A 27841-nucleotide genomic window follows, 5' to 3' on the forward strand; every position below is an offset into this window, starting at 1 on the left:
AGACCTGTCTCCCATTGAAAACATGTGGCGCATTATGAAGCCTAAAATACCACAACGGAGACCCCCGGACTGTTGAACAACTTAAGCTGTACATCAAGCAAGAATGGGAAAGAATTCCACCTGAGAAGCTTCAAAAATGTGTCTCCTCAGTTCCCAAATGTTTACTGAGTATTGTTAAAAGGAAAGGCCATGTAACACGTGGTGAACATGCCCTTTCCCAATTACTTTGGCACGTGTTGCAGCCATGAAATTCTAAGTTAATTATTATTTGCAAAAAAAGTAATCAAGTTTATGAGTTTGAACATCAAATATTGTCTTTGTCGTGCATTCAATTGAATATGGGTTGAAAAGGATTTGCAAATCATTGTATTGCGTTTATATTTACATCTAACACAATTTCCCAACTCATATGGAAACAGAGTTTGTATATATGTGTGTGTATATGTATGTATATGTGTGTGTATATACTGTATGTGTGTATATATGTGTGTATATGTGTGTGTATGTACGTGTACAGTATGTGTGTGTATATATATGTATGTATATATGCACATATATGTATATGTGTGCATATATGTATATATATATGTGTATAAGTATATATGTATATACGGTATATGTGAAGTGAAGTGAATTATATTTATATAGCGCTTTTCTCTAGTGACTCAAAGCGCTTTTACATAGTGAAACCCAATATCTAAGTTACATTTAAACCAGTGTGGGTGGCACTGGGAGCAGGTGGGTAAAGTGTCTTGCCCAAGGACACAACGGTAGTGACTCGGATGGCGGAAGTGGGGATCGAACCTACAACCCATCCATCTATTTCCTACCGCTCATTCCCTTCGGGGTCGCGGGGGGCGCTGGAGACTATCTCAGCTACTATATATATATATATATGTATTTTTTTTTATATATGTGTGTGTGTGTGTGTTAAACACTAAATGTATGATTTCTTCCCCCCTACTCATATCCAAGATGACAGCTTCCATCGATGATCCATTGCTTTGGCCTGGGATCAGCCAGACATAAGTAGTCGCTCGGTGGAATCACTACAGCTGTGGCACTTCCTGGTCAGCAGTGACTTCCATTAGAAATATTTCTTATCGAATGTTTCACTCGTTAACTATCACACTATAAGTCGGCGAGTTTACTGCTACAACACAAACAGGATTCCTTGTCGTTTAAGTCAGCAAACGTTGGTTAGTTGCTGAGCTAACGTCAACGTTTGCTGCGTTGTCGCCATGTCCGCCTCTGCCGGATGCTCCCCGGCGGGCCACAGCTCGGCCCTCAGCCCGGGCATGTCGGTGTTCCGCTGGCTGGAGGTGCTGGAGAAGGAGTTCGACAAGGCCTTCGTGGACGTGGACCTGCTGCTCGGGGAAATAGACCCGGACCAGGTGGACATTACGTACGAGGGCAGGCAGAAGATGACCAGCCTGAGCTCCTGCTTCGCTCAGCTGTGCCACAAAGCCCAGACTGTTTTCCAACTGAACCACAAACTGGAGGTTAGTTGCTCTTCTTGTAGGCGGGTTCACCTCACTTTATGTTCTTTTAGGCGGGTTCACCTCACTTTATGTTCTTTTAGGCGGGTTTACCTCACTTTATGCATGACTTCAACGCTATAAACGTGATTGATGCTGAATGTTGGCTGTAAAGAACACATTATTTTGTTAAGTACCAATGATAGTCACACACACACTAGGTGTGGGGAAATCACCCTCTGCATTTGACCCCTTGTTCCACCCCCTGGGAGCAGTGAGCAGCAATGGTGGCCACGCTCGGGAATCATTTTGGTGATTGAACCCCCCAATTTCAACCCTTGATGCTGAGTGCCAAACAGAGGTAATGGGTTCCATTTTTCTAGTCTTTGGTATGACTCGGTTTGAACTCACGACCTACCGATCCCAGGTCAGACATAATTGACACTCATATAGCGAGTAGGCCGTGGGAGTTTGGACATCATTTAAGCGTTTCTGTTAGGACGAGGTGATCTGTAAGACATGTTGACGCAGTTCTGACCTGTGCAATGTACCATCCATCCATCCATTTTCTACCGCTTATTCCCTTTTGGGGTCGCGGGGGCGCTGGAGCTTATCTCAGCTACAATCGGGCGGAAGGCGGGGTACACCCTGGACAAGTCGCCACCTCATCGCAGGGCCAACACAGATGGACAGACAACATTCACACTCACATTCACACACTAGGGCCAATTTAGTGTTGCCAATCAACCTATCCCCAGGTGCATGTCTTTGGAAGTGGGAGGAAGCCGGAGTACCCGAAGGGAACCCACGCAGTCACGGGGAGAACATGCAAACTCCACACAGAAAGATCCCGAACCCGGGATTGAACTCAGGACCTTCGTATTGTGAGGCAGACGCACTAACCCCTCTGACACCGTGCTGCCCTGTGCAATGTACCGGTACCACATTTGTTAAAATACACAAGTTAGTTGCTAGCTGTCAAAGCTAACACATCCATTGGCCTTTAGTTGGCTGCTTAGCAACTATGAAACGCACACTATAGGGAACAAAACTCCCAGCCTGAAATGTTTACAAAGTCCTAGGAAGAAGATTCCTGATAAAACATATTGATCCTTATTGAAAAAATAGACAATCCTATTCAATTATTTGTTAACTATTTATTTTTGAGAATTTTATTATGTATGTATGTATTTAATGTTTTTCTTATTTATTTATCTGTTTATTTACTTATTTATTCACTGTTGTTTTACACATTGACTGCAAACAAATGTTAGAATTTTTTATGAAACGAAAAGGAATAGGATTAAATAAACTATGCTTCTTCCTACTCCTAAACATGTTGTGATGAGAAACTGGAAATATGTTCAATTTTAGGACAAAATTGGAACAATCCCATGATACAAAATAACCTGAGGAGAGTGGTAACAGTAGGCTACCTCTTTCGGAGCTGCTTCAGTGCGGTTATAGTGTTGGACCTGCTTGGGTCGGATTGCAAAATGGGGGACGGAGAGGAGGAGGGGGATGTTTGGCAGCTTCATTGGGGTCATCAGGTGGGCACCCTTCTTCACCGGTGTTTCAATGATAGGCCCACGACACCTCCAGAGGGCTCATCGGCAATACCTGGCGTCCCAGGTGAGCCCCCCTCTGCTTTTAACCATTATGTGCTGTAGGTCTTACTCAAGCTCCAGATGGTGTCTCTCCTCTTCACCCATAGCCACTGACTGGCTGTCTCTGCTGCTCCTTAGAGGGCTTTGATGGTGTTTCGCAGGTTTGGCCTCAAACTCCAATGTCCTTAAGCAGCCTGAGGGTTGTCCGGCCCACAAAACCTCTGGAGCCAACTTCAGGCAGACCTTGGCCTTCAATCCATTCTGCCAGTTCGGTGTCTTTTGCATTCAAATGCCTCCTCCACAGCACTCCTCCACAGCAGCCTCCCAGGGAACCGTGAGTTCTATTATGTACACGATATGCAGTGAGGAGGACCAGAGCACAAGGTCTGGTCTGAGGTTTGATCTGGCTATCGCTGAAAGAAAGCAGAGCTTTTGATTGAGATCCACTGCTATTTTCCAGTCATGAGCCCTTCCGAGCTGGCCTATGTCTGGTATATGGCCTTTGGTTGACTCTGCACCTTCTTAGATCAATCAATGATCAATCAATGTTTATTTATATAGCCCTGAATCACAAGTGTCTCAAAGGGCTGCACAAGCCACAACGACATCCTCGGTACAAAGCCCACATAAGGGCAAGGAAAAACTCACCCCAGTGGGACGTCGATGTGAATGACTATGAGAAACCTTGGAGAGGACCGCATATGTGGGTAACCCCCCCCCCCCCTCTAGGGGAGACCGAAAGCAATGGATGTCGAGTGGGTCTGACATAATATTGTGAGAGTCCAGTCCATAGTGGATCCAACATAATAGTAAGAGTCCAGTCCATAGTGGGGCCAGCAGGACACCATCCCGAGCGGAGACGGGCCAGCAGCGCAGACGGGTCAGCAGCGCAGAGATGTTCCCAGCCGATGCACAGACAGCCCGACTCTGGACAGCCAGCACTTCATCCATGGCCACCGGACCTGTGCCCCCCCCCTCCACAAGGAAAAGGGGAGCAGAGGAGAAAAGAAAAGAAACGGCAGATCAACTGGTCTAACAGGGGGGCTATTTAAAGGCTAGAGTATACAAATGAGTTTTAAGATGGGACTTAAATGCTTCTACTGAGGTAGCATCTCTAATTGTTACCGGGAGGGCATTCCATAGTACTGGAGCCCGAATAGAAAACGCTCTATAGCCCGCAGACTTTTTTTGGGCTCTGGGAATCACTAATAAGCCGGAGTTCTTTGAACGCAGATTTCTTGCCGGGACATATGGTACAATGCAATCGACAAGATAGGACGGAGCTAGACCGTGTAGTATTTTATACGTAAGTAGTAAAACCTTAAAGTCACATCTTAAGTGCACAGGAAGCCAGTGCAGGTGAGCCAGTATAGGCGTAATATGATCAAACTTTCTTGTTCTTGTCAAAAGTATAGCAGCCGCATTTTGTACCAATTGTAGTCTTTTAATGCTAGACATAGGGAGACCCGAAAATAATACGTTACAGGAGACGAGACGTAACGAACGCATGAATAATGATCTCAGCGTCGCTAGTGGATAAAATAGAACGAATTTTAGCGATATTACGGAGATGAAAGAAGGCCGTTTTAGTAACACTCTTAATGTGTGACTCAAAGGAGAGAGTTGGGTCGTAAATAATACCCAGATTCTTTACTGATTCGCCTTGTGTAATTGTTTGGTTGTCAAATGTTGTTATTACCGTATTTTCCGCACTATAAGGCGCACCGGATTATTAGCCGCACCTTCAATGAATTACATATTTCATAACTTTGTCCACCAATAAGCCGCCCCGGATTATAAGCCGCGCCTACGCTGCGCTAAAGTGAATGTCAAAAAAACAGTCAGATAGTTCAGTCAAACTTTAATAATATATTGAAAACCAGCGTTCTAACAACTCTGTCCCAAAATGTACGCAAATGTGCAATCACAAACATAGTAAAATTCAAAATGGTGTAGAGCAATAGTAACATAATGTTGCTCGAACGTTAATGTCACAACACACAAAATAAACATAGCGCTCACCTTCTGAAGTTATTCTTCATTCGTAAATCCTTCGAATTCTTCGTCTTCGGTGTCCGAATTGAAAAGTTGCGCAAGCGTGGTATCCAAAATGGCCGGTTCCGTCTCGTCGAAGTCATCGGGAGTCAGTGTCGCTGTTGTTCTGTGAATCCTGCCTTCCGGAAAGCTCGGACCACAGTTGTGACCGAAATATCTGCCCAGGCATTTACGATCCACTGGCAAATGTTGGCGTATGTCGTCCGGCGCTGTCTGCCCGTCTTAGTGAAGGTGTGTTCGCCTTCGGAGCTGTGTGAAAAAAGCCACCCGGCCTCTTCGCGTAAACTTCCCTTAACCACTCGCTCATCTTTTCTTCATCCATCCATCCCTTCGAGTTAGCTTTTATGATGACGCCGGCTGGAAAGGTCTCTTTTGGCAAGGTCTTCCTTTTGAATATCACCATGGGTGGAAGTTAGCATGGCAAGCTAGAACCACAGTGAAGGATGACTTCTCATTCCCTGTGGTGCGAATATTCACCGTACGTGCTCCCGTTCCACAGTGCGGTTCACAGGAATATCAGTTGCTGTGAAATACGGTACTAATCCGTGTGCGGATGGAGAGATTGCGTCTTTTTATGAACCGGATCCTTTTCGCTTAGTAGGAGCCATTTTGTGGTCTTTACAGATGTAAACAGGAAATGAAACGTACGGTGATATCCGCGCGTTTTTTCTTCTTCTTCCGGGGGCGGGCGGTAGCTTACAGTAGAAGAAGAAGCGCTTCCTGTTCTATGGGGGCGGGTGCTTACCTTGGCGGTTGCTTGCGTAGAAGAAGAAGCGCTTCCTGTTCTACCGGGAAAAAAGATGGCGGCTGTTTACCGAAGTTGCGAGATCGAAACTTTATGAAAATGAATCGTAATAAAGCGCACCGGGTTATAAGGCGCACTGTTAGCTTTTGAGAAAATTTGTGGTTTTTAGGTGCGCCTTATAGTGCGGAAAATACGGTAATTAAATGTCGGTGTTTAGCAGGACCGATAATCAGCATTTCCGTTTTCTTGGCGTTGAGTTGCAAGAAGTTAGCGGACATCCATTGTTTAATTTCATTAAGACACGCCTCCAGCTGACTACAATCCGGCGTGTTGGTCAGCTTTAGGGGCATGTAGAGTTGGGTGTCATCAGCATAACAATGAAAGCTAACACCGTATTTGCGTATAATGTCGCCTAGCGGCAGCATGTAAATACTACAGAGTGCAGGGCCAAGAACCGAACCCTGAGGAACTCCGCACGTTACCTTAACATAGTCCGAGGTCACATTATTATGGGAGACGCATTGCATCCTCTCAGTAAGATAAGAGTTAAACCACGACAAAGCTAAGTCTGACATACCAATACGTGTTTTGATACGCTCTAATAAAATATTATGATCGATGGTATCGAAAGCAGCGCTAAGATCAAGAAGCAGCAACATAGATGACGCATCAGAATCCATCGTTAGCAGTAGATCATTAGTCATTTTTGCGAGGGCTGTCTCCGTAGAGTGATTTGCCCTGAAACCGGATTGAAAAGGTTCACAGAGATTGTTAGACACTAAGTGTTCATTTAGCTGCTGTGCGACAATTTTTTCGAGGATTTTCGAAATAAAGGGAAGGTGGGACACCGGTCGGTAGTTTACCATGAGGTCAGGATCAAGGTTAGGTCTTTTGAGCAGAGGATGAATAACCGCTTTCTTGAATGCTAGGGGAACAGTGCCAGAGGAAAGTGATAAGTTTATAATATTTAGCACTGATGGACCTAATAATACAAAAAGCTCCTTGATAAGTTTCCCAGGAAGTGGGTCAAGTAAACATGTTGTTTGTTTTATCCCACTTACACGCCGTAATAGTTCCTCTAATGTTATTTCATCAAAAAGAGAGAGACTATTTTGTATTGCAGTATCCGTCGTAGATATAGTTGTATCTGTGTTAATAGAACCCAGTTGTAGCTGGGATGCGTTATCTTTAATCTCCTTTCTAATGAGTTCAATTTTCTTATTAAAGAAATTCATAAAGTCATCTGCCGAGTGGGTGGAGCTATTGGGAGGAGTCCCTTGTTGGGTTAGCGATGCTACTGTACTAAACAAAAATTTAGGGTCGTTTTTGTTGAGGCGGATGAGATTTGAGTAATATTTAGCTTTAGCTAAGGTAAGCATGCGTTTATACGATATTAAACTATCACTCCATGCTTGATGGAAAACCTCAAGCTTGGTCGCGCGCCATTTGCGTTCTAACTTTCTACATGATAATTTATGAGCTCTGGTTTCTTCTGTAAACCATGGGGTGCGCCTTTTAGGGGCCCTTTTTTGTTTTAGCGGTGCTATACTATCAATGGTTTTGCGCAGGGCATTGTCAAATAGAGCCGACATAATTTGGGAATGGTGCCATTACCGAAGGCAGTAGGTCAGCACGAGTCATCGTTGTGGCAGCATTAATGTTGCGGCTGCTATAGCAGTTATTATTATTAGTAGTTTGTTGACAATGAGTCAGAACTTCGAATTTTATAAGGTAATGATCGGACATTACTTTAGTATACGGGAGTACCATAACTTTGGAGGTGGTGACACCCCTGACCAGCACTAGATCTATCGTATTACCGTTGTGATGCGTAGGTTCATTTATTATTTGTGTAAGACCACAGCTATCAATTATAGTCTGGAGCGCCACGCACTGAGGGTCCGATGGGGTATTCATATGGATATTAAAGTCCCCCATTATGATTATATTGTCTGCAACGAACTCTGAGAATTCATTGATAAAGTCCGAGTAGGGCCCTGGGGGGCGGTAGATAACAGCCATATCGAGAGGCAGCGGTGCAACAGACCTCATAGTAAGCATCTCAAACGATTTGTATTTATTATTTAGGTTAGGGGTAAGGTTAAAGTTTTCATTGTATATTAGTGCGACCCCCCCACCCCTTTTAAGGGGACGGGCAATATGCGCATTCGTATAGTTAGGAGGAGATGCCTCATTTAGCGCAAAAAAATCGTCTGGTTTGAGCCAGGTTTCGCTAAGACCAATGACGTTAAGATTGTTGTCTCTAATGACCTCATTAACTAATAACGTTTTGGGAGACAATGATCTTATGTTTAAAAAGCCCATATTATAACTATTGGGCTGTTTTGACGAGTTTTTGTTTAAATTATCCGTAGTAGCAATATTAATAATGTTGCGTTTATTATACGTAGTGCACTTTAAATAGTTTTGACCATATCTAGGAATTGATAAGACGGGAATTTTCAGATTGTTTGCTTGATGCTGCGATCGACTGAACGCATCATGATTTGCCACCTCAGTAGAATGCATATCTACCCTGGACACATTCACAACAGAAAACACATTATGTGAGTTGTGTGTTATTCTAAGAAAATTGCTATGCGTACAGGAATTATCCAGCCTGGCGCTGGCTAGTTCTAGCTTAACTGACTCCTCACCCGGACTAGCAGGCTCTGTAATTGCCTGTGACCGGGCTTGCTCTAGTGTAGTTAGTCAAATGTGACTTAAACAGTAGTCTATGTTTTTAGACAGGATGATGGCGCCTTCCTGGTTAGGGTGAAGGCCGTCTCTCATCAGCAAGCCTGGTTTGCCCCAGAAAGAGGGCCAATTATCAATAAACGTTAGTCCCTGTTGTCTACAGAAGCTAGCCAGCCACTTGTTAAGCAAGACTAATCTGCTATATCTCTCATCATTGCCTCTCGCAGGCAGGGGGCCAGAGACAATTACTCGATGCCTGGACATCTTTCTAGCGAGATCACAAGTCCTGGCTATGTTTCTCTTTGTAATCTCTGACTGTCTCATTCTAGTGTCATTGGAGCCAACGTGTACAACTATATTCGCATAACTAGTGGTGCGATTAGCCTGTCGTACGTGTTTACTAGGCCTGTTGCGAGTTAGCTCCCTAAGATTAGCCTCAATGTCAGGTGCTCTGGCCCCAGGGATGCACTTAATTATGGCTGGTTTGCTAAGCTTTATGTTTCGGGTGATGGAGTCCCCTATGACTAAGGTGTAGACTGGGGTGTAGGACTAGCTAAAGAGCTAAATCTATTATGCGTCTCAACCGGTACACCGTAGCTTGTAGGCCGCTTAGGACTACGACAGGCTGGGCTAGTTAGCTCGCTACAGCTAACGCTAGCAGATGTGTCCGCAACATCTAAAGTTACGAGATTACTCTGCTCTAACTGGCGGACACGGCCCTCTAGCAGAGCCAGCCTCTCCGTGAGTAAGGTGCAAGACGCGCAGGAAGCCATACTCGCGGTGTTTTCTGTCACCGAGTGAAGTTCCTGCTGTCTTCCGAGAAGTCCTGGTCACGGTGTGCAGGAGTAGATTCCTTCTTACCGGCGACCGGCGCCGCCTTTCTCCGCGCTAGCTTCGTTAGCTTAGCAGCTAGCTGCGGGAGGGGTGGTGAGATGAACTCTCTTGTGGATGTATGATGTAATGTTGGCGGGGCAGGGCATTGATTTTCACTCTTCTGGCCTCTAACGTGGCTGCTAGACACTTCAGAACCTGGTTGTGCCGCCAGGTGTAGCGCCCTTGTGACAGACTTGTCTTGCAGCCAACGAGAATGTGTTTGAGGTTAGCTGGAGATGGACAGAGGGGGCATGTGAGGTCCTCTCCGTTCACTGTTTGAGGTTGGAGGGGGAGGGATGTTTGAAATAAGCTATGTTCAAAATAAACAACACTTTGTATGCCGCGGTTGTCTGGATAAACCCTGCTAGTTCTCCTCTTACATGGCAACAGTTAATTAAATCATATAAATGAACTATAAGGTTAGACTTAGACTTAGACAAACTTTATTGATCCACACAGTAGCTCTGTTGCAAAGGATGGAAAGTGTAAGGCTGGAAAGGATAATGCAGGTATAAAGTAGACTAAAAATGTACCATAGTAGCAATATAAAATACAACATATATGTAATATTTACATATTATATATACAGCATATAATATTTTTCAGATATATTATTATATTATATTATATTTTTATATAATATATACAATCTATAACAAATCCCGATTACCATGTACAATATTAAAGTATATGTAACAGCTGCAGCAAAAAAAAGGGCACCATAAAATAGAGTACATCTAGCAGAAAATGTACTTTATAAACAAAGACAGGTAGCTAACATAGAAGCGGTCAGGTAATAGACAGATATAATCTATTGCTGTATGGTGAGTGATTATACAACTGGATGGAGTGCGGAATGAAGGAGTTCTTTAATCAAACACTCTTGGAGTATGAGCTCCGCTGTCCCTCAATTGTCTGGTGGAGTGGGTAAACAGTATTGTCCATGATGGCGAGCAGTTTGTCCAGTGTCCTCCTATCCCTCACTGACACAAACGCCTCTAACTGCGTGTCAATAGTTTGGCCGGCTTTCCGGATCAGTTTGTCAATCTGGTTTAAGTCCCTTTTGCTGGTGCTGCTCCACCAACAAACTACTGAATAGTACAGGGCACTGGCCACAACAGACTGAAAAAAAATCCGCAACAGCATGCTGCACACATTAAAGGACCTAAGCTTCCTCAGGAAAAACAGTCTGCTCATGCCCTTCTTGTTGTCTTTCCAGTCCAGTCTGCTGTTAACAACTCGAGGTGGGAATCTATGGGCACCTCACGATTCAGTTCTGATTATGATTCAGGACCTGCGATTCGATTAAACGATTATTGATGCATCTTTAAATCATGTATGTTGATGCAGTTTTATATTTATTTTTGATTCTGTAAATAGGCGTTTATCGCTTTTAAAACAGTGCATTTGTAATGAGAAACAGTTAAATTAATTCCCACTACATTTATTAAATTAATGGAAATGTGTCTCACAAAAGTGGACCTTCGTTTAATTTTTCAGGATGCGGTCCTTTGTGGAAAAAGACCCACTGTAGCCACACTGTTAATAGCACTCACTGTAAAATAAAATATAAAATTCCAGTACAGTATCTACATGTGATCGGTATTGGCAAATCTCACTCGTGGATGATCGGAATCAGCAACCTAAAACCCTGATTGGAACACCCTTAATTGTAACCTATTATATATCATTCATTTAATTAATAAATATTCATGTTATTTCTATCATTTGTATTTAAGAATCGTGTTAATTAGAGAATCGGCTGCCAGTGCCAGCATTTTTTAGGTTTAAAAATCATTAAGATTGTTTATAGAAAAGTTACACAGTTTTATGTTTTGCATTGTGTCCCCTTGCGGTACCCAAAATGAACTGGCTGACTTTAAAACTGAGGTTAGCACCAAACCATGGCCATGGCATACCATAACAACCCTTCTAATGAATTCTGCCTTTAGCGGCACAGACTTGTAGAATCTATATGCTGTTCCTACCCCTGTGCTCACTGCCTCCCATCTTTCCAGGCCCAGCTCATAGACCTACGCTCTGAGCTGACTGAGGCTAAGGCAGAGCGGGTGGTGGTGGAGAGAGAAGTCCACGACCAGCTTCTGCAGCTTCACGCTCTCCAGCTGCAGCTCCATGCCAAGCAAGGTCAAGATCCAGAGTCTGACTCCATCAAACATCGACTGGTAAACAGGTTTTCTTCACTTATTGTCGTCTCCACACCTCTTAATCACACCCATCACAAGACAAATAGTTAATATAGGCTTTATCAATTTATTGATTGTTGATGCAGTGGAGTGAAGGTGCCCAGCTTGGCAGTTATTAGGTCTGTATCACATTATCTTTGAGTTCAACAACAAGATGGACCTTTACTACTGGGTTGCTTTCATGTCTTAATTCTCATACTCTTAATTATTGAGATACATGTATATCTTGAATGAAAATAATATAAAAAACAAAGACGAACACATGCACACGTGCGCACCTGATGCGTTTCTTATGCGTTTCCCCCCATTTAATGGGGTGGGGGCATGGATTTGTCTTTCTCTTCCTACCTTTGCTGCATTGACATTATTCTCTTTAAATCCTCTCTTCTGAAGTTGCAATCCCAGCATTTCATATGCCTGTCAATGACGTTGAATAAATACTACTCACTACTTCTGAAGCTTGTATTGATCGTTCCTCTAATCTGTGACTTCTCTCTCTTCTGCTGCTCCCTCTTTTTCCGCTAAAGCCTGCCTGTACATTGGAACAGATGGTAAGTTTATGTGTGTATTTTAAAAAGAATGTATTAGGTTTCTACTGAAAATACATTTCTTAGTTGCATATTCATGTAGAAATTATACACTGTGTGCTGACAATAACAAAGTCCACTTAGCGCTAAACTGCATGAAGTAGATCAAAGACTGCTCAAAATTCAATTTAAAATGTGACATGCGATCATGCCCCTGATGAGATGACAGTCTCCTGTCAGGTCTGGTCTCAGACCTTGATCAGTGCTTCAGGGCATGTAGTTCAGTCTGCAGACTGATGGTCTGTAGGTACCACCTGCAGCACCTTTTTAATATATATCTTTATTAGTCTTTAAGTAGCACTTTAATAATTGCTTCTCCCTTCTATGTGTTTTCCTCTGGTGAATAACCATTATGAATTTTCATCATTGGTATTGCTTCTTAAGTACTAGAGGTGGGAAAAATAATCGATTTTTAGATGCATCGCAGTTTGGACATGGACGATTATAGAATTGATTAGTAAACGTCAACAATCGATAAACGATTCATTTATTGTAAACAAAGTAAGGCAGACAGTTTTAAAATTTGGCTGACTCCAGCGGGCCACCTCACCGAGAGATCCATTCAGCTCCTATACTATCGGGCACTTATGGTTTAGTTTTGCACACATTTTCATTAATTTAATAAAGGTGGGAATTGATTTAACTGTTTCTTATTCCAAATGAATTGTTTTTTAAGTTGCAAGTGATAAACGTTTATTTAGTGAAACAAAAATAAATGTAAAATTGCATCAACATACATAAATTAAAGATGCACCAATAATAGTTTTTTAATCAAATCGTAGCTCCTGAATTGTAATCGAATCGTAAGGTGCCTAAAGGTTCCCACCTCGACTAAGTACACACGTTAATATCCCAGGACTGTGATTGACTTTGAGTTACTGTAATATGTATTGCTTCATTTTACTTTTTGAACAGTCTAGTAGTGAGTTTATGAGAACTTAACAGTAGTGTAGGGGAAATAATCGATTTTTAGATGCATCGCAATTTGGACATAGATGAATATAGAATCGATTAGTTAACGTCAATAATTTATTTATTTATTGAAAATAAAATAATGCAGACAGTTCTAAAACTTGGCTGACTACAGCGAGCCACTTCACCAAGAGATCCGACCAGCGCCTTTATTATCGGGCACATATGGCAGTTTTGCACACATTTTCATTAATTTAATAAATGTGGGAATTAATTTAACTGTTTTTTATTCCAAATTAATAGTTTTTTTTTTAAAGTTGCAAGTGATAAACGCTTCTTTAGTGAAACGAAAAGAAATGTTAAACGGCATCAATGTACATAAATTAAAGATGCATCAATAATAGATTTTTAATCAAATTGTAGCTCCTGGATTGTAATTGTAATCGAATTGTAAGGTGCACAAAGACTCACACCTTTAGTGGTAACGAGAGTAGTGTAGTAGTTAACGCATACAGTGGGGGGAAAAAAGTACTGATTTGGTAAGTTGCTGACCTGCTGGCCAATCAAAACTGATTACAGGAATCAGCAAGTTTGTGAGCGCTGCAGTCGATGCAGTCAGTGTGCTAATTACGAACAACACTTGTGTTGTATTACTACACTAGATCTGCAAAAAGTTTTAAAGAGGCCGTATTATGCAAAATCAACTTTTTCATAATAACCGGTATAGCTCGGTTGGTAGAGCGGCAGTGCCAGCAACTTGAGGGTTGCAGGTTCGATGCCCGCTTCCGCCATCCTAGTCACTGCCGTTGTGTCCTTGGGCAAGACACTTTACCCACCTGCTCCCAGTGCCACCCACACTGGTTTAAATGTAACTTAGATATTGGGTTTCACAATGTAAAGCGCTTTGAGTCACTTGAGAAAAAGCGCTATATAAATGTAATTCACTTCACTAATTCACTTCACTTTTCTTGCTTATTGGTATCTGCTGTTGTGTATTTGGGATCTACATGGGTCCCGAAAATTTGAAATCAAAACGTGAAAGCATTTCGTAGATATTTATAAAACAATCTTGCCTTTTTCATACTTCATTTAAACGAGCGGTTTGGAATTTACTATGTCCCGTGACGTTTTTCACAAGTCAGCGGATTATCCGTATATGATATAAATTTACTCAAAGTGCTTTGGGCGAATCTGCCATTGCTGCGCTGTAGTCAATAAGCTCCTTCTTTTTCATGCATCCTCCATTGTTGCCATTTCTAATACAAATTAACGTATAGTTCTAACTTATATTTGTCAGTAAATTCCATATGGAAGGACTAAAAACTACTAAATGTATGACGTAGAGAAGACGCAGGAGGCACGTAAATAAGACCGCCCACAAAACGGCGCATCCTGAAGAGACAGTGAGTAAGTAGCTTGAAAATAGTCTGTAAAACATCATCTATGCAAAATCTTGACCAAATAACCACCATTACATGTTGTGTAGACCACAAGGAAGTGTTTTAAATGGAGAAACAAATCGTAATTTGACAGTGTAAAATGGCTTAAAGAACTTCTCTGGTGACAGCATTATGAGGTCTGTCAACAATGGGGGGGACGGCGACGAGGCTACGACAAGACGGTGTAAACATGAACGTTGTACACATAAACACAATCATTTTATAAGTGTATTATTGCATATTGTTCTAATGTGTGCAATTAAGACAAGAATATGTTGAATGACAGGTGTTTCTTCACTCATCAGATCGCAATTCGTTTTTTTTCTTAAAATCCTCTAGCCCCACATTCTGTTCACGTGAATGCAGAGCTATTTCGGTGGAGGAGATATTAGTGGGTGTCACCTGACTGGACTGAAGACATTTTTGCCGCTATGTTAGAGAGGTAGAGATATTGTAAAGTCTGACTGGAGCTGCAATTACTGCAGTTTCACCTATCAAGGAGAAGATATTTGCTACTGAAAAAACAAACAAACACAAATGTCACACAATGATTTGTTATTGTCAATAGTGCTGTGTGTGCATGTGTTTTCTTCTCTTTTTTTGGTGTAAAACACTTTGTTGCCACTTGCCTGTGCATGAAAAGTGATGTATAAATATAGTTTGATTGATTGATTGATTGACAAAATGAACCAGAGTCACAGTAGACAGCAGCATTAGGATACAGTATTGTTAGGTGTAAGGAATTATGATGTCGCATTGATAAATCTGATAACATAAAATATCTCATATCACTATTCTAATGAAAGAAAAAAGCTCCACTGAGTGGAGATTACCCGTATTGTGCAGTAGGTGGGTTAGGGTGAACAAATCAGGCGCTCATTTTCTCCTACATTCTCCTATCTGTAAACTTCCCCTGAGCTCACAGTGTACACAAACATGGCATTGATTGTGTAGGACTTCATCACTGTTTCAATTTTATTGTCAGAATGTCGATCAGGAACAATTTTAAACGTTTTACTTGAATGTATGTCATTTATTTGCCCAAAACCTGCTACTAGTTTTATCAAAAGTTATTCCAGGATGTATTTTGGTATACAGGTGCAGAAAATTACACTACATAAAGGCCAAATGTTCCTTTGTGTCTTTTTACCTAAGTTTAAATGTTTGGTACCGTATTGAGTTTTGTACTGTCAATATTTAATGTTGTTACTTATGAAATATTTATTTTTTTAATACATTTTTGTTTCTATGCAAATCATATGGCGCATTGCAATCTACTGAGTTTAGCCAAATGTTGTAAAATAGAGTATATTGTGTTTTTCCTCTTCAATCTGTTAATATAGTAATATATATATATATATATATATATATATATATATATATATATATATATATATATATATATATATATATATATATATACCCCAAAGGGAATAAGCGGTAGAAAATGGATGGATGGATGGATGGATATATATATATATATATATATATATATATATATATATATATATATATATATATATATATATCGATGTTTAAGATGTTATCGAACGTAATAACGAATTGAAAGATTTGCTGAGTAACTAATTACTCTTATAATGAGGTAACTGAGTTACTAACTCAATTACTTTTTGGCAGAAGTCATTTGTAACTGTAACTAATTACTTTTTTAAGGGAAGATGACCAACACTGCTTCCAGGTACAAGAGCTTGATTTGTTCACCCTCATAGCATGTTGCTATGCTTTTGCTTCGGGAGAAAGATAGTCTCTGATTTCCTGGAAGGCTCTATTTCAGTTTTTAACTATTTTTGAGCATTGTTTATTAAAATACATCATCTTACTGTGCATGTTTTCCATAAAAGAACAGTACTCTGTCAGTTCATTGTATCACAAACTGTAGGAAGATCATTGTGTGTGTAGAGCAAAAGGGGATTTAACCCCATACTTCAGATTTGACAAATGAAAAAAGAATTATGATTCCAGTGTACAATGAACATCACACTCTGTAAAGAAAAAAAAAATCGATTTTGAACATAACATAAATATTCATGCATTTACATATTATAATAGCAAACATAAATGCAAATATCCACACAAATAGCACACAGTAGCTACTCTGGTACAGTAGTCTGGTGCTCTTGTTTTAGATAACAAAAGAAGCTGTGCTTCAAACTGTTTCCGATGTTGCTTGTGGTGCTTGTTTTTGTGTTGTGTTCACACGTATTGTTTTTTTCTAGGAACAGGAGCTTGAGGCCAGCAAGAAGGAGAAATTGTCTGAAGCGAGACTGGAGGCTGACGTTAGACTGTACAAGAAAGAAAATGAGGCTCTTCGCCGTCACATGGCTGTACTTCAGGCTGAAGTGTACGGTGCTCGACTTGCTGCCAAGTACTTGGACAAGGAACTGGCTGGCAGGTAATGAAATGTCTTAAAGTTCAGGTTTTGGTCAGTGTTTCCGGCTGACTGACAATCAACTTTTGCCGGCCAGGGCGTCACCATTTGTGTGGTGGGACGTGGCCTCGGAGGTGTCAGAATAACGTAATTTGCATAACTGGCTACGATGCATGTATTTAAAAAAAATATGGCTAAGAAATGTTACACAGTCGCCTGTCATTTATCACTGTTAATTCGGTCATGACCATGGTAAACACATTTTAATACTGTAGATTACAGTCCTTACCTTTTAAAAGTTGCTTGGCCACTAAAACATCGCCACAACATGGAAATACTTTGTCACATCCTAGGTAATTCCTCAATGTCACATCCTGGATAATTTATCTAAGTTAGAACTGGGCTTCTGTGTGCTGAAACCACAGGGGTGTGTTGTTCTGCATACACTTTGCAGCTACGATAATTAGCTATAGAGTAGAACCCTGTTTCTTGTCATCAAAAATAAGAGCATGATGAAATTCTTATTCAACTGTGATGTTGGCAATGCGTGTCTTGCGTTGTCATTCCACTTTGCTCATGCTAAAGCTGTGTTATTGATGTTGATGATGAAGTGCATCTTGACATATTCATCCACCCTTTGCATTGCCCAGACTGCTGAGTGCTGATAGCCAAGAGCAGTCTTGACTCTTGTTAGCAATAATGGCGCTATGAGTCATATCGAGTCCTGGTTAGGAATGGGCGATATGGCCTAAAATTTACATCGCAATGTCTTTTTCTCTCTTGTGATAATAATATATATCACAATATATTATTTGGTCTGTAAATGATGATGTAATTATTTCAAAACGGTTTACAAAGGCTCACAGTTTGGCTGCTGACTGCTGGGATTTAGCGGTAAACGGTATAATGATAAACCACGGTAAAATTCCGGATGGTTAGTAATACCTTTTACAACTCTGCTTCGAGTTGTAAACAGTTAAAGGCTGTAAGGTACACTACGAGCTACATCGCAGACGTTATAAGGAATTGTATAACTTACTTATCCTTTGCCAAACACTGAGTAGGCACTGATCCACTTAAAAGTAGTTTATAGGAAAATCATACTGTATTTTGTCAAAGAACGGTGATGCTATTGTCTTACAGTAGAAGGCTAAGTTAGCTACACAACAACTCGAGCTAACATTATCTATCCATCCATCCATCTATCCATTTTCTACCGCTTGTCCCCTTCGGGGTCGCAGGGGGTGCTGGAGCCTATCTTAACTGCATTCGATTACTAATGTATAGGGGTGTAACGGTACACAAACATTTCGGTTCGGTACGTACCTCGGTTTAGAGGTAACGGTTCGGTTCATTTTTGGTACAGTAAGAAAACAACAAAATATACATTTTTTGGTTATTTATTTACCACATTTGTAAACAATGGCATAACATACATATACACACAGGGTCCGTTGCCAGGGTTAATGTGGTCAACTTATATAAAATAAAAACTAAATAAGATAAGGCTCAGAATGTTTTTTTAACAAAACTTTTCTACATATAAAGTGCTTTTTTTGATTGATTGAGACTTTTATTAGTAAATTGCACAGTACAGTACATATTCCGTACAATTGACCACTAAATGGTAACACCCCAATAAGTTTTTCAACTTGTTTAATTAACGTTAATCAAGAGCTGGACGAAGTGGCTGGGGAGAGGGAAGTCTGGGTTTCCCTGCTTAGGCTGTTGCCCCCGCGACCCGACCTCGGATAAGCGGAAGAGGATGGATGGATGGAAGTTGTGGCTCAGATGAAATAAAATGACAAAACTTTTCTTCTACATATAAAAAGTGCAACATTAAACAGTTTCAAGTCAACTCAGCCATCTTTATGTGAAAGTTTGTGAAGCATGACTCTTTTTGGCACACACTCGAAGCGACTTCTTCCGAGTTGAAGGCACATTGCAGCGAAACAAAAAAGTTAGCCAGACACTTGTTACTTTTGTTGTGTTAGCTCCAACAATAACAATGTCGATATAACTTAGTTTAAATACAGGTCACGGCATTGTAATTAGAGCGTTGTTGGAGTTTTTTGGGCGGAACAGGTGAATCCCAATGATGGTACCTGCATTGTTAGGGAAACTGCTAGCATGAGGTGGTTACAGGGAGGCACAGAAAAAAAAAAGACAAGTGTGTTCTTTTCTCACATAAGAATTGTGGGTGATGGGCAAAATCCTCACCTCACATTGACTCCATCGTAAACAGACTATTATGTACATTTATTTACGAGTTAAAATGCATTAAAAAGCAAACTAACAGATCTGTTCTAGTGAATTATTGGCAAAACTGCTAAAAAAGTGCACTTCCCCTCTAAAGCAGAAATATTGTCACATTTTAATTTAGCGAGATTTTGTGACTTAAAATTGACTACTTTTATCTGAATGTTATTCTTAAATGAATACTGTTCATGAATGAAATAACCCTACGCAGCAAGATAGCGTCACGGCTGTACTTCAAGAACAAATGTTGTGTGGTTCGGATAAATTCCAGAATCAGCACTAGGGATGGGAATTGTTAAGATTATCCATCCATCCATACATCTTCCTCCGCTTATCCGAGGTCGGGTCGCGGGGGCAGCAGCCTAAGCAGGGAAGCCCAGACTTCCCTCTCCCCAGCCACTTCGTCCAGCTCCTCCCGGGGGATCCCTATCCCAATTCCATTTTCAATCATGCTTAATGATTCGGTTCTTTATAATAATAATAATAATAATAATAGATTAGATTTATATAGCACTTTTCTAGACACTCAAAGCGCTTCACAGAGAAGTGAGAACCCATCATTCATTCACACATGGTGATGGTAAGATACTTTCATAGCAGCTGCCCTGAGGTAGGCTGCCAGTTTGCGCCTACGGCCCCTCCGACCACCACCCACCATTCATCATTCATTCACCAGTGTGAGCGGCACCAGGGGCAAGGGTGAAGTGTCCTGCCCAAGGACACAACGGCAGCGATTTTTATGGTAAGAGGCGGGGAGCGAACCTGCAACCCTCAGGTTTCTGGCACGGCCGCTCTACCCACTATGCCATGCCGCCCCGATTTATCGATTCTAATCGTTTCTCATTTGGATGAAAATATCACAAACATGTTAATTAGCGTTAACTTTGTTTTGCTTATAAGAAATATGAATGTACAAACTCAACGGTGAGATCTTAAGAAGTCGGCAATCCATGGGGTGCCAGGGTCGGGACTCGGGTGTTCCCCAGGAAAAAGCAATTTTTGAAAATAGCCATAATATAGTAATAAATCAATCGTCTACTGTAGAAATACAAAAAATATATACATATATATAAAACAGTTATTTAAAAAATAATATGAACTGATCACTCAAAAGTAAAACTATGTCAGTATGTGACAAATACAAGCAAGAAATGTAAGCATATATGTTTTTTTCAGAAAGGTTATGAGATTGTTTTGACTAATTACGATGTCTCTGCTGTGAAGAACAAATCTCAGACAGAAGCGTGCAGCCTGCCAGTCAGAGGCTGTTTCATCATGATTTGCATGAGAAGTATTCATTTCATGTTTACCTGCAGTACATCGCTGACATCAACGCTGTTGCTGCTTGTGCAGATTCAATTCCGGATCGGACGGGATCAAAAACACGTCATTTATTCAAAGTTTTCACATCATGCGTGTGCTAATGTTTCTGCTGGTATTTCCTTTTTTTGATGAGATATCCACTTTTTACATATGGCAAGTTGCCTTGTTGTCACTAATAAAGCTCCAGCTTTTGTGCTTCTTTAAAAAAACTGGCAAACTATTCCCAGGAATCGAAACACTGGGAGCCAGTTCTAAACAAGAACCGGTTTTCGATTACCATCCCCAATCAACTCTAATGGCTTCGGAAGCTGCTCGCTGACCAACACATAAAAACTCTGCCCATATCTGCTGCCTCCTTCCGCCTAAAAGACACTGATTGGTCCACACTGTTATGCAAATGATAAACATGTGATCTCTAGATCGCCTCTGTTTTGCAAATATTTGTGGTATTTTAATTCCAGGGTGCAACAGATCCAGTTACTGGGTCGTGATATGAAAGGGCCGGCACACGACAAGTTGTGGAACCAATTGGAGGCTGAGATCCACCTTCACCGCCACAAAACTGTCATCCGAGCATGCAGGGGGCGCAATGATCCAAATAAACCACTTCCCTCGCCTATCGGACATGTGGGTATCGGCAGTTTTGACATTGTCACTTCTGAATCCTGCTTTTGAAACGGAGGTCTTGTGATTGTAGGACCCAGACATGCTGAAGAAAAGTCAAGGAGTGGGTCCTATCAGGAAGGTGTCCCTAGTCAAAGAGGACCATGAGGGTCTGGGGATCTCCATCACGGTGAGCATACCTAACCAGAAATAGAAGATACGAGTACTGGGTACTGTGTACTGTGTACTGTGTACTGGGTACTGTGTACTGTGTACTGGGTACTTCCTGTTGTGAAGGATCAGCTAAGAATTACACAGGAGGGTCTCAGAGGGTCTCTATTTGCATTAACGCATTAAGATCAAGGTTGAAAGGTCCGTCAGATCATAAAAGCATATGAAAAGACGAATTTGAGCAATCAACTTGACTGACCGTGTTTGGAGGTAGAAACATGGTGAATCTGAGCCCGAAATCACCATCTTGTCTGCATTGAGGGGCCAATGAATGGAGCCTTGTATTGTAAACTCATGGAGGAAAACCTCTATGCCTCAGTCAGAACTCTGAAGATTTGGCACATACTCCTGATCCAAACTTTTAAGACCAGTTGAAAGATTTTAAGCATTTACATTTCGCATTGTTGGATCTTAAGAAGGTTCTAAGTAGAGCTTAGTGCAAGAAGAAGAAATGGGAGTGAGACGATATGTTGAGTGAGTATTTTATTGCAAACAAGCATTAAACTGAAATATGCTGTTCATCAACTTTATTGAAAGTTTAAAATCACAGCTAAAAAACAATTAGCTCAAAAGTTGGTTTACCGCTTGCTTGATGCCAGTGTTTCTAGTTAGTGGGAATGTTGCTCCAATCCACTGGTGTCCATTTTTGTCAACTTCCCTTTCCATCCATTCCCAACTGTTCCCAATTGGTTTATATCAGGTGCACACAAGATGGTCCAAAAGAGAGACGTTATTCCTCTGGAAGAAGTCCTTTGTCAGGCTGGCATTGTGAACTGCAGCGTTGTTGGAAAAGCAGTCTTTACCAGTCAGACGAGTGCCTTCAGTCATGAGGAATGCTTCCTGCAACATCTCCACATAGCCAGCAGCCGTACGACACGCTTGCTCAACCCGAAACTCCATTAAAGGAACAAGAACCTAGGTCCTGATGGCGCCTCCACTGTGCCCAGCAGAAAACATCCTAGGTGGGACCTCCTTGTCATGCCAGTAATGTTGGGAGCCATCAGGACCGCCAAAGTTACATGTTTTCTCATCAGAGAATTCCATGTTTGGTGTTCTCGTGCAAATTCCAAACGGGAAATTTTGTGGCGTTGAAAGAGACGACGCCTTCGAAGATGTGTTTTGTTCTTAAGACCCTTCTCTCACAGATGCCGTCTGATGGTTGTTGTACTGCACTCTGCACCTGTAACAACCTTCATTTGTATCGTCCATGTCTTGACGGACGACCAATCGGAACAAACATGAGAAAAAAATCATTTTTGCCTTCGCCAACACAAGATCCTGTGTGAATAAATACCTGACAGAAAATGACATGGAATCTGCAGTACAAGCCAAAAGTTTGGACACACCTCCTCATCCAATGCGTTTTCTTAATTTTCATGACTATTGTAGATTGTTACTAAAGGCATCAAAACTATAAATGAACCCATGTGGAGTTATGTACTTAAGAAAAAAAAGGTGGAATAACTGAAAACATGTTTTATATTCTAGTTTCTTCAAAATAGCCACCCTTTGCTCTGATTACTGCATTGTACACTCATGGCATTCTCTCGATGAGCTTCAAGCACACCTGTGAAGTGAAAACCATTGAAGCTTATTGAGAGAATGCCAAGAGTGTGCAAAGCAGTAATCAGAGCAAAGGGTGGCTATTTTGAAGAAACTAGAATACAAAACATGTTTTCAGTTATTTCACCTTTTTTTGTTAAGTACATAACTCCACATGTGTTCATTCATTCATTGCCTTCAGTGACAATCTACTAGGTAAATAGTCATGAAAACAAAGAAAACCCATTGAATGAGAAGGTGTGTCCAAACTTTTGGCCTGTACTGTATATTTTTGTAAACATTTTGGCTGTCTTTTTTTGTTTAATATATATCTTTTTTATTTCAGTTTAATGCTTGTTTGCAATAACTCAAATTTTTACGGCTTACTCCCATTTCTTCTTTTTGCATGCTGAAGCTGTATTTCAGAACCTAATATCTAACAGTGCAAAATGTAAATTTCTGCCATTTTTCAACTGGTCTTCAAATTTTGAACAAAAGTGTAACACTGCGTGTGCGTGCGTGCGTCTGTGTGTGTGTTTTAGGGGGGAAAGGAGCACGGTGTTCCTATTCTCATCTCAGAGATCCACCCAGGGCAGCCTGCTGACAGATGTGGTGGTTTGCATGTTGGAGACGCCGTCTTGGCGGTTAACAGCATTAACCTGAGAGACGCCAAACACAAGGAGGCTGTCACCATTCTCTCCCAGCAGGTATCGCCAGTTCACTTGCATGCACAGGACACATACACACACACACGTGCGTTTCTCCAATGCCATCTTTGCGTTTCTTCTTCATACCAGTCGGGGCAAATAGAGTTCGAAGTGGTGTACGTAGCTCCAGAGGTAGACAGCGATGACGAGAACGTGGAGTATGAAGATGACAACGGCCATCGCTACAGACTCTACCTGGATGAGCTGGAGGAGAACGACAATGGTGGCTCAGCATCGTTACAAGGTGTGTTCATATTAACACCCATAAAGTGATGGATTGACGTCGCCGAAGCACCATACTACAAGCGATACTACCAATGATATTATTATTATTAGAAAAACAAATGTGACTATATTTAAGTGACAAAAAAACTTTTTTCTACTTTTTACTTGCTGTCAAAAACATTTACAAAGTCGTCAATATCAGAATCAGAAATACTTTATTAATCACCGAGGGGAAATTACCATTTTCAGCATGATCCCATTCAAGATCAGACAAACATTAGAGGGAGACAGAACAGGATCAAACATTACAGGGAGACAGAACAGGATCGCTGACGGGTCTGCCAACTTGCGGCGCCCCTTACAAAAAAGGTGAGCTACAGGTAAACAATGGGGTGGGGTGGGGGTGAGAAGAAAAAAATAAAATCGGTCTAAGTCTGCGTCCAGACTGAGGCCAAGGGAAAAAACAACTCATAGCCATAGCACACATCCCTCTTACATGTGTGTAAGTTAAAGTTAAAGTACCAATGATTGTCACACACACACTAGGTTTGGTGAAATTTGTCCTCTGCATTTGACCCATCCCCTTTGATCACCCCCTGGGAGGTGAGGGGGCAGTGGGCAGCAGCGGTGCCGCGCCCGGGAATCATTTTTGGTGATTTAACCCCCAATTCCAACCCTTGATGCTGAGTGCCAAGCAGGGAGGTAATGGGTCCCATTTTTATAGTCTTTGGTATGACTTGGCCGGGGTTTGAACTCGCCGATCTCAGGGCGGACACTCTAACCACGAGGCCACTGAGTAGAAGAGGGAAAAATCAAATAATACAAAGGACAGAGCTGATGCAACCAGCCACTTCTACATACAGCTATGAATACAAATTTAAAGAAACATATACACTGTGGTGGCCTCTGCGGTGTTCCACGCCATCGTCTACTGGGGTTGAGGCCAGAGACAGGAGCAGACCCAACAAAGCAACCAAGAGAGCCGACTCCACTCTCGGCCGCACACTAACTCGGCCAGTATACAGCATGTACCGTATTTTCCGGACTATACAATGCAACGGTATAAAAGCCGCACCCACTAAATTTATGGAAAAATATTTTTCCGTATATTAGCCGCACCAAACTACAAGCCACAAATGTATATGTTATGAAATGAGTTATTTACACAGAAATATTTTGTAAATGCAACTGGGATAGGCTCGAGCATCCCTGTGACCCCGAAAGAGGTAGAAAATGGATGGATGGATCGAAGTTTATTTACATACCTTAATTGTTTCCAAACACTGTGTGTAACACAGCAGTAAAACGACTGATTAAAAAAAAAACAGAAGTCACCTTCATGGACCCGTTAGCTGCAGAACTAATAACTCCAATCAGCTAAACCGACTCAATAACTCCACAATGAGATTTTGCTAAATTTAATTATAAATTGGTGAAACTGAAACAATACAAAAAGAATGTCATTGTAAGTTAATAGTACTAACACAGACTCTTGGCTAATTAGCTAATGCTAAAGACGCTAGATTGATTATATTACAATAGCAAGTACAAATATGCATGAAAAGAGTCCTACATACATCACACACAGGAGGGTTTAGTAAGTAAGAATAGTTTTAGTTATATTGTAAAACTTACAAACGTTGCTCGGAGTGATGAATGAAGAATCCATACGAGTAGAAATGCTATGGACAACTAGAAGACGGAATGGCACTTGTAGCTGCACCGTTTTATAAGCCGCACAGTTCAAAGTGTAGGAAATAAGTAGCGGCTTATAGTAGCAGTGAGCAAACTTGTCTAAAACATGGAGTCATAGCACAACAATAACACACCTTTTCAGTGTATTTACATGTGTTTCTTGAAAACTATTAGTGGCCACATGCGTGGACAGCACCTTTTAGCTCTTATTTCCAAAATTGTGTACACTACTGAATTGGGGTCTTATGTCTCTTATGTGGACACTTATACTGCTATCTGGTGGTGTCAGAAGAGTATAACATACAATGGAATTTGGAAAAAAAAAGTGTAAAAATAAAAATTAGCATGTCACTACACATGAAGTACACGTTTGTGTACTTATGGACTAAGTACATCATATCAAAATATGATTTTTAGTTTTTATTCTAATTAGGGTCCAATTAGCCCAAATAGCAAAGAGAAATTTAAAAAAGCATGTAAACAAACAGCTTGGGCCTTAAGAGGTTAATTTAGTTGCACCGTTTTATAAGCCGCACCGTACAAAGTGTAGGAAAAAAGTAGCGGCTTACAGTCCACAATTTACGGTTCTTCAATCCATGGTTGACCCTGAGAGACTGTTTTTGATATCTGATAGTGGAGATGAAGCCATATGGTGACATGTGAAATAATGATAAATAAATGATAAATGGGTTGTACTTGTATAGCGCTTTTCTACCTTCAAGGTACTCAAAGCGCTTTGACACTACTTCCACATTTACCCATTCACACACACATTCACACACTGATGGAGGGAGCTGCCATGCAAGGCGCTAACCAGCACCCATCAGGAGCAAGGGTGAAGTGTCTTGCTCAGGACACAACGGACATGACGAGGTTGGTACTAGGTGGGGATTGAACCAGGGACCCTCGGGTCGCGCACGGCCACTCTTCCACTGCGCCACGCCGTTAGTTCTCAATGGTGCAGGTGTGTCTAATGAGACGGGTGTGTTTTCTCCCTCAGCCGCTCTGGAGAAGATGTCAGTGAACAAGAGTGCAGAGAACGGCGATGCAGGACTCTGCAGTGAGACGCCGTCAGAGGAAACTCCCTCCAAGCCTCCCGACGCTCAGACCTCCTCGTAGAAGACGACCGAGTGCGCAGCATGCAGAAGTTTTATTGTGCAAATTCAAGTACTGAATCCACACGCAGAAGCAGTATGTCGTCCCTCCTTAACGGGGACATTAAAGGGTTTGCACGGGCTTGGACAGGAAGTTTACTTAGCGCAGGGTCTTGATTGTCTGGCATGGTTAGTGTGCTAACGACCTGGCAAAGAGACCACATGGTCGTACTCACACTCGTACTGGGATGGACTCGGGCGCCATACCCCTCCCCTCCGGGCCCCCGCTGGCCACCAGTCACACTGATCATCATGAGCCATCTCTTCTATTCTGCTCTTTTACTTCTCTGACTTTAGGGGTTGTTTGCAGTCTTACTTGGAGTCGCCCCAATAATTGGTTGTGTGCTAGGTTCCCATGAGCTACTTGTGAGGGAAGCAATTGGATCATTGAAATAACACCTCTTTTTTAAACACTTAAGTGTGCTGCAGATTTGACTTTAGGGTATTTTTAAGCCTCCGTATTCCATTTCTATGATAGATTGTGTTGGTTATTATTAATCATCTACAGGGAGTGGTTTTGTTAGTCACTACTTTGCGCGGACTACAGTGGAACTGTACTCTGGTAGAGTGGAATGTTTGTTGGGTCAGGAAAAAACACGGAGGCTATTTCATCCTGAAAAGCCTGTTTCGCAGGGGAGAAGAGCAGGGAAACCTGCAAAACAGGCTTGTAGGGATGAAATAGCCTCCATGTATGTTGTGTGTATATATATATATATATATATATATATATATATGTGTGTGTATATATATATATGTGTGTATATATATATATATACACACATATATATATATGTGTATGTATATGTATATATATGTATATGTATATATATATATATATATGTGTGTATATATATATACATACATACAGTACAGGCCAAAAGTTTGGACACCTTCTCATTCAATGGGTTTTCTTTATTTTCATGACTATTTACATTGTAGATTATCACTGAAGGCATCAAAACTATGAATGAACACGTGGAGTTATGTACTTAACAAAAAAAGATGAAATAACGGAAAACATGTTTTATATTCTAGTTTCTTCAAAATAGCCACCCTTTGCTCTGATTACTGCATTGCACACTCTTGGCATTCTCTCGATGAGGTAGTCATCTGAAA

The 27841-nt window shown here is 41.3% G+C and overlaps 1 protein-coding gene across 2 annotated transcripts; it reads left to right on the forward strand.

The window, feature by feature from the left end:
* The first annotated feature begins 1021 nt into the window (after positions 1–1021).
* On the forward strand, positions 1022–27414 carry gopc (golgi-associated PDZ and coiled-coil motif containing). 2 transcript variants are annotated; one of them, XM_061929369.2, is made up of 9 exons: positions 1022–1502; positions 11474–11638; positions 12187–12210; positions 16835–17010; positions 21030–21195; positions 21266–21361; positions 23487–23651; positions 23742–23895; positions 26572–27414. In XM_061929369.2, the coding sequence occupies exons 1-9, from the start codon at positions 1242–1244 to the stop codon at positions 26688–26690; spliced, it is 1326 nt and encodes a 441-aa protein (XP_061785353.1). In that variant the 5' UTR covers positions 1022–1241; the 3' UTR covers positions 26691–27414. The 2 variants fall into 2 exon arrangements, with proteins under 2 accessions (XP_061785353.1, XP_061785354.1); XM_061929370.2 differs by lacking the exon at positions 12187–12210 and having other exon boundaries at positions 1023–1502.
* Positions 27415–27841: the final 427 nt, after the last annotated feature.

The sequence above is a fragment of the Nerophis lumbriciformis genome, linkage group LG34 (genome assembly GCF_033978685.3).
Source record: "Nerophis lumbriciformis linkage group LG34, RoL_Nlum_v2.1, whole genome shotgun sequence".
NCBI lineage: Eukaryota > Metazoa > Chordata > Actinopteri > Syngnathiformes > Syngnathidae > Nerophis > Nerophis lumbriciformis.